General features: G+C 43.2%; 1 protein-coding gene across 8 annotated transcripts in view; it reads left to right on the top strand.

Annotated features, from left to right (window-relative positions):
- Positions 1-4,475: 4,475 nt before the first annotated feature.
- LOC110509799 (far upstream element-binding protein 3) overlaps positions 4,476-8,345 on the top strand; it is a 29,404-nt gene continuing 25,534 nt past the window's right edge. For 6 of the 8 annotated variants that reach the window (XM_036967211.1, XM_036967205.1, XM_036967209.1 and 3 more), the window contains exon 1: positions 4,476-4,796. In XM_036967211.1, the coding sequence (XP_036823106.1) occupies positions 4,698-4,796 (99 nt within the window). In that variant the 5' untranslated portion in view covers positions 4,476-4,697. The remainder of the gene's footprint in view (positions 4,797-8,345) is intronic. The other 2 variants (XM_036967207.1, XM_036967212.1) reach the window with 1 other exon arrangement.

The following is an 8,345-nucleotide window of genomic DNA, read 5'->3' as shown; positions in this document are numbered from 1 at the left end:
GAAGGAAAGACTGTATGGCCAGCAGTATAGCTCGGAGCTCTAGTGTATTGATGCGCCTGACGCTCCAAGGGGGTAGCCAACAGCCGCTTGCCGACTTGCCCTTGGCCACACCCCCCAGCTGATCTGGGAGGGGTCTGTACTGACCAGCAACACATCCTCAGCATCTCCACCCCCTAAGAGAAAGGAGCAACAGTGCCACCTCAACAATGCCCTGAGGCACTGTGTAGTCACCCGCAGCTGGCGCTGACGTTGGCGCTTCGGGTGCAGTCGGTGGGAATTGAACCCCCGTTGAAGAGGCCGAAGATGGAGCAGGCCCAGGGGAATCAGCAATGAGGCTGCCGTCAGCAGGCCCAACAGGTGTTGGCAGGTCAGGGCGGATACCACCCGCCCCTGCCGAAAGTGGTTGAAGCAAGATAAGATTGCCAGAACCCTTCTGGTGGGCAGGCATGCTCTTATGAGGACTGAGTCCAGTTCCATGCCAATGAAGGACACCCTCTGTGTGGGCGTCAGATGACGACTCTTGTCGTTTACAGTAATGCCCAGCCTGCCGATATGGGTCAGTGGCATGTCTTTGTCTGACAGCACCTGGGTCCTGGTCGGGGCACAAATCAGTCAATCGTCCAATCGTGCACTTTGTGGAAGTGCGGGGTGCAAAGGAGAGGCCGAAGGGAAGAACCATGAATTCGTAAAGCCGTCCCTTCAAAAGCAAGTCGGTGGTACTGCCAATAAGCTTGGTGAACAGGAACATGGAAGTACGCATCCCTCAGGTCCAGCATAACAAACCACTGGTCCCTGAACACATCCTGCAACACGCGGGCTGGGGACAGCATGTGGAACCTTCAAGTACCCATTGAGGTTGCGGAGGTCCAGAATCGGTTGAAACCCGCAGTCTCTTTTTGGGATCACAAAATAAAATGGAGTAGAACCCATCCAGCCGTTCTGATGTCCAGAATTATTGAGTATTGTGGACAACACCCAGGGTGAAGAGTAAAAAAAACAGGGAAGACCCATTTGGGAAAAACAGGCAGACAAAAAAAAAAACAGTTAATGGATTTTATTTATTTATTTAGCAAACTGCAATATTACCTAGCCGGTTTAATATCCAAGCAGTAAAAACAGACATTTGATGGAGTAACTCCGTTAAGGAACTCCAAAGTGAATGTCTCTACTTAGTGGAAAGCCCACCATGATACTCTTACACTCTGCAGAGGAAAGAACCAGAAAAAAAATAGCAGGGTCATTAGCGCAGAACCCACGCATGCAGCAGCATGTTAAAGCAATTCACAACACACACATAGAACAAGCCTGTCGGCAAATTGTGAAAGGTAAATTACATTTTATAATAGCAAGAGCCACCATACTAATGGATGCACACGGAGTCGATTTGTAACGCTAACGAAACAAGTACGATAAACCACGGGCGGAAGATTCAGATCAAACGTGTGGAGCACTCAAGAGGAGGGGCAGCTACTCCAGGCTGCAAACAGCCAGTGAGTTTATTATTATTTTTTATTTCACCTTTATTTAACCAGGTAGGCAAGTTGAGAACAAGTTCTCATTTACAATTGCGACCTGGCCAAGATAAAGCAAAGCAGTTCGACACATACAACGACACAGAGTTACACATGGAGTAAAACAAACATACAGTCAATAATACAGTATAAACAAGTCTATATACGATGTGAGCAAATGAGGTGAGATAAGGGCGGTAAAGGCAAAAAAAAAAGGTAATGGTGGCAAAGTAAATACAATATAGCAAGTAAAACACTGGAATGGTAGATTTGCAGTGGAAGAATGTACAAAGTAGAAATACAAATAATGGGGTGCAAAGGAGCAAAATAAATAAATGCATTAAATAAATAAATACAGTAGGGAAAGAGGTAGTTGTTTGGGCTAAATTATAGGTGGGCTATGTACAGGTTCATATTTGCGTATTTTACTTTCGGTTTTGTACACCAGCTAAAAACAGCTGAAAATACAGTACTTTGGTTATGGAAAATACACTGCTCAAAAAAATAAAGGGAACACTTAAACAACACAATGTAACTCCAAGTCAATCACACTTCTGTTATATTACATTTACCAGTGACTTACCAAGAGAACTTCAGAAAGTTTGTACCTCAAACCATACGGCCATGGGGTCTATATATAGGGGCGGACCCCAGCTGTGACACAGGTGTACACCGGAGTGAATCTGTAAATCATTACCTCCGCCACGGAGTGATACCAATATTTTGGAGTATCCAATATCGTGAAACATAACCCACCAACCACCATCTGACCGGTTTCCACGTTGTTGTCTTAATTTAAAGTTAAGGTTGGTTCTAAAGTGGCGGTAGGGTAGCTTAGTGGTTAGAGCGTTGGACTAGTAACCGTGAAGGTTGCAAGTTCAAATCCCCGAGCTGACAAGGTACAAATCTGTCGTTCTGTCCCTGAACAGGCAGTTAACCCACTTCATTGAAAATAAGAATTAGTTCTTAACTAAATTGCCTAGTTAAGTAAAAGTTAAAAGTGTTGTTAGGTTTAAAATGACATTTTACAGTTGCAATATGTTACTTGTTGGGTGACGTGACCAAATTCACATAGGGTTAGGGTCTAAGCAAGTCTAAGAATCTGTTCTATGTGCGCTATTCCTATGTAGATGTGTTCAATGTGCGCTATTGCTATGCTTCCCGGTCTTAAGTTTCATATTTGCGTATTTTACTTTCGGTTTTGTACACCAGCTAAAAACAGCTGAAAATACAGTACTTTGGTTATGGAAAATACACTGCTCAAAAAAATAAAGGGAACACTTAAACAACACAAAGTAACTCTAAGTCAATCACACTTCTGTGAAATCAAACTGTCCACTTAGGAAGCAACACTGATTGACAATACATTTCACATGCTGTTGTGCAAATGGAATAGACAACACTATAGACAATAGTATAGACAATTATAAGCAATTAGCAAGACACCCCCAATAAAGGAGTGGTTCTGCAGGTGGGGACCACAGACCACTTCTCAGTTCCTATGCTTCCTGGCTGATGTTTTGGTCGCTTTTGAATGCTGGCGGTGCTTTCACTCTAGTGGTAGCATGAGACGGAGTCTACAGCCCACACAAGTGGCTCAGGTAGTGCAGCTCATCCAGGATGATACATCAATGCGAGCTGTGGCAAGAAGGTTTGCTGTGTCTGTCAGCGTAGTGTCCAGAGCATGGAGGCGCTACCAGGAGACAGGCCAGTACATCAGGAGACGTGGAGGAGGCCGTAGGAGGGCAACAACCCAGCAGCAGGAAAATGACCTCCAGCAGGCCACAAATGTGCATGTGTCTTCTCAAACGGTCAGAAACAGACTCCATGAGGGTGGTGTGAGGGCCCGACGTCCACAGGTGGGGGTTGGGCTTACAGCCCAACACCGTGCAGGACGTTTGGCATTTGCCAGAGAACACCAAGATTGGCAAATTCGCCACTGGTGCCCTGTGCTCTTCACAGATGAAAGCAGGTTCACACTGAGCACATGACAGATTTGACAGAGTCTGGAGACGCCGTGGAGAACGTTCTGCTGCCTGCAACATCCTCCAGCATGACCGGTTTGGCGGTGGGTCAGTCATGGTGTGGGGTGGCATTTATTTGGGGAGCCGCACAGCCTCCATGTGCTCGCCAGAGGTAGCCTGACTGCCATTAGGTACCGAGATGAGATCCTCAGACCCCTTGTGAGACCATATGCTGGTGCGGTTGGCCCTGGGTTCCTCCTAATGCAAGACAATGCTAGACCTCGTGGCTGGAGTGTGTCAGCAGTTCCTGCAAGAGGAAGGCATTGATGCTGTGGACTGGCCCGCCCGTTCCCCAGACATGAATCCAATTAAGCACATCTGGGACATCATGTCTCGCTCCATCCACCAACCGTTGCAGCACAGACTGTCCAGGAGTTGGCGGATGCTTTAGTCCAGGTCTGGGAGGAGATCCCTCAGGAGACCATCCACCACCTCATCATGAGCATGCCCAGGCGTTGTAGGGAGGTCATACAGGCACATGGAGGCCACACACACTACTGAGCCTCATTTTGACTTGTTTTAAGGACATTACATCAAAGTTGGATCAGCCTGTAGTGTGGTTTTCCACTTTAATTTTGAGTGTGACTCTAAATCCAGACCTCCATGGGTTGATCAATTTGATTTCCATTGATAATTTTTGTGTGATTTTGTTGTCAGCACATTCAACTATGTAATGAAAAAAGTATTCAACAAGAATATTTCATTCATTCAGATCTAGGATGTGTTATTTTAGTGTTCCCTTTATTTTTTTGAGCAGTGTATATTTCACAGCGGTTTACAATGATTATCTACACTATACGTTCTTGTTTTGTCACATAAACTGAAATTAGGCGACCTATTATAATTTTAGCATCCAGGAAATGCATATTTAAGAAGTTACATTTAGAAATAGGCGGAGTTTACGACTTTGTGGCTGTGGTAACTAAAGACGACCTATCTGACCTCCATCAGTACTTCTTCCGGTTAAAATGGTCATGCTATCTGTCAAGTAACGCGTGATTTCATCAAATACATGTATCCAAAATGGATGGTTCTGAATCTCGCGGTATCGTGTAGAAAGGGGCTCAGCTTCTTCTTCCTGAGGTCGGCGCGTGTGCTGCTTGATTTGCTCGCTAGTCTAAAGGTTTTTTTTTTGGTGTGTCGCTGAGCTGCTGTAGTAGGGATGATGATGATGGCGGAGTTGGTACAGGGACAGGCCTCGGTGGCTCAGCCTGGAACGAAAGCAGATGGCTTCGCCGACGCTTTACACCGGGCCCGACAGGTAATTCATTACAACGAAGAGAAACCGAATGATTTCAGACGAGAAACGAACAAGACCATTCTGCGTGGTGGAGGAGTGCACTTTTTTTTCCTACCAGCGCACCCACAGAACCCCCTTTACTCTAAAAAAACACACTTTTCCCGTATATATAGCTAGCAAACTAGCCACACTAGGTCCAAGTGACTGCATGGCTGTGCCTGCAGATTATGAGAATGCGGACCAAAAGACGCACAATAAAAAGTCAAAATAACAAGCAAGTTAATTAGGCAAAGCATGATTGACGCAACATAGAAATCAACTGCATGAAACTGAGGTGAGGGTAACTTTTTTTTTATTTTTTTAAAGCAAGGCATAAGCAACAAATTGCAACCTGTTGTAAAGCCACATAAGTTGAAACTAGTTAACACTAGCTAACTATTTCTACCACCAGCGTCGAGAAACTACCGGTATGGCCGTGGCCTAGTTTCGTGGTGAAGCCAGAAATATCAGCTGATTTCAGCCAAGCGCTGTCAAAAGTTGTCTTAATAGCAGAAAACAAGACAACTCGATGTGTTAAATTGCGACCACTCGCACATTTACACTGGATAAAATAAGTTGGCTAGCTAACTACAGCGATGTAGCCATGTCAAACTATTTCAGAATCCAGTACCGAGTTGACGTTGGCTAGCTGTTAAGCTATCGAGTGCTTCAGTCTGGTAGCAAAACTAGCTAACCTCGATTATACAAATTAAGCCAGATAACATGCACGGTTAACTAGCAACGGCAACAGCTTATGTTGACCGTAAAGTTTAGCGAAAATGTGATCACTGAACTTTTTTTTGCAGCCAGGGTGTCAGCTAGCTAAATGGTATTGGACGTTATAACTCAGTAGCTACTGGCTAGCTAACGGTACAACAACGTTACTCCTGTCTTGGAATTAGCTACCGGTAACTAACTAGCTAACCTTGTCTAGCTAGTTAGCTAACGAGTTGTAACGTCCAATATTTCCTATGCATTTTTTTAGCTGGCTAACTAGCTACTTCTTGACGTCTCGAAGTAAGCTATGTCATTTGGGCATATGATGAAAAAATGCTAGGCACTGTAGTTATTCAGAATTTATTCATCTTTAACCTCCCAAACACTCTGTATTCGACTACAATATTACAATTGATCATCAAACCACAGCTAGCTACATAGCTACTACGGTGCAAATTATTACATTTAAAATACCAGTATCATGCATGCAACATGGTAAAAGTTTCCCGAGATGACTATAACTTCAGGACGTAGGCTATTGAAAACAGTGAAGGAAAACTGCCAACCGCTCCCCATTCCTTCCTAGTTGGTATCTGCACTCGGGGCCGAGTTCTTGTGAAGCCTTTACTCCCAGGGCTAAAACACACACCTGTTTTCACATAGTCTCGGCCAGGGAAATATGACAAAGAAAATAATGAGCTGAAATCCTCCTAACTGCGTATTTTAAAAGCAACTATTAGTCTTCATTACCATAATCGACACTAACCCAGATATTCACAACATATTCGCCCGAGAAAGACACATTCCTGCAAATAAACCCAGATGAACATATGGCATAAGCACATGTTTGGGTGTACTGGTGTCCATTTCATAATGCCCGAGGTCTCTTCCCCCAACTCTCTCAGCTGTGTGCATATCCCATGAGCTACAAGCGTGTGGCCTTGTAGTCATGCATCACGCTTGTGGGTCAGGTTTTAGTTTTCCTCTGATAACTGTGGCACTGTGCTGTCCCTTGCGGCTTCCCTATAGGCCCCAGGTCTGTGCTTCTGGGAAGAGGAATAGGACAGCCATGCCATTTGCCCATTTAGCTTTTATCCACTCCATAGGGGGAAAAGTAGAACAGGTCCAGAGACCCTGCCCATTTTACTGGTAGCCTGTACAAAGACCAAAGATTTCAATACACTGCTTCTTAGTGCTGAGTGGTTAGTGCTTTTTGAGTTTGTTTTCGGTTAGATTTATAAAATATCAATATTTTCCATTTCAATTATGTTTTTAAACATTTAAATGCATTATGTGGTTTGAATGCTGTAACACAGAATAAAACAATTAATAAATCATGGTAGTGACTGCCCATTACTGCTTATCATAACCAGGATTAATTCACATTACTTTAATAAAATATTACATTTGTTTTATTTGATTACTTTATTTCATTCCAACTCAACTCATCTCTATAGAGCTGCTGTCTGACAAAATCACTATTTTTAGTAGTTCATCAAAATAAATAAGGCATCATTTTATGACTGCTGAATACTATCAGTCATTTAATCATATATTTTCAGGTTGATGCCTTCGAAGCAACAGCTCTATTTGTCTCTTCTCTCCCTTTCTGTGACTGACTCACAGACCAGACAATGGTTTATGGTCATTGTAGTTCATTACCATGTTTTCTTTGCTAAACTATGTAGAATGCACTATGCAATATGGGAATTCAAATAAATGAATTGTAGGTCAATTAGTTGAATAAATGGATAACACGCCTAACCAGAATGCTGATTAATCGCTCAGCACTACAGTTTCTAACTGAAAATAGCACTTGTGTGTTATGTTTTCTGTAGGCCCTATGTATCTGATATTGTGACTGAACATCAGGCCTACTGTCATTCAGTGTTGAGGTTGAGTTGCTATTCTCTCTCTGATCAAGTAAATGCATGTCGTTTCTCCTTAAAGGTGCAATATGCAAAAATCGCTCCACCATTTCCTGGTTGCAAAAATTCTCATCGTTCGCCTAATTTCATTGTATCATCTAAACTGCGGTGAAATATAATTTCATTAACCAAAAATATTGTATTTTTAGCTGTTTGACGCTGATGGACAAAACCAAGATTAAGAGGCAAAAACAAAACTTAAGAATGGGAAGAATAGAAATAGCTTTGCTCTGGATGGGTCAACGTGTAGTTCATACATGCATAATCTGCGCGGAATTACTGTGTTACCTCATTTAGCCACGAAATCCCTTGTTTAAAATTGACTTTTTCTGGAAGCTGTGCCATTTCCCCCCACGTGGGCCAGCCCCCAAGCAATTTGAGTTCAATCCAATGAGCTTCAGCCCCTTGTCATTTGAGTGACATCTAGCAAGAGGCACAAGATGCACCCAGAGCAGAGCGAGGGAGCAATGATGTGGTACACATGTGTAGTAGTTTTTCGGGGACCAATTTTTCATTGCGTTACTTTCCGAAATACTGGACAAAAACTATATAAAAGTTCCGGAGAATCTTTCACTTCACAATGTTTTTGATATAGCTGAATATTTATGCAAATGTCATCCAGTCCTTAAAGAAAAATAGAATAAAAATATTTTTTACTTCAAGAACTTTAACATCAATGCCATAGTGTGGTATGCAGAGCTGAATTACCCCCTGACACATGAGTGTTTAACCTGTAATTTCAGAGCAAACTGGCCTCACCAACCTTGGGCATGTTCCCTGAGCATCAGAATATCCTCTGGCATTTCTTCCCTCATGGACCTAGACTGCCCCAAACCCCTTGACAGTCAGCAACAGTTGTTTTGTGAGGACTATACTAGTCTTCTAG

Source organism: Oncorhynchus mykiss, chromosome Y, assembly GCF_013265735.2.
Source record: "Oncorhynchus mykiss isolate Arlee chromosome Y, USDA_OmykA_1.1, whole genome shotgun sequence".
In the NCBI taxonomy this organism is placed as follows: domain Eukaryota; kingdom Metazoa; phylum Chordata; class Actinopteri; order Salmoniformes; family Salmonidae; genus Oncorhynchus; species Oncorhynchus mykiss.
The sequence above is the reverse complement of the archived record's forward strand: the minus strand, read 5'-3'. Positions and strand labels throughout refer to the sequence as shown.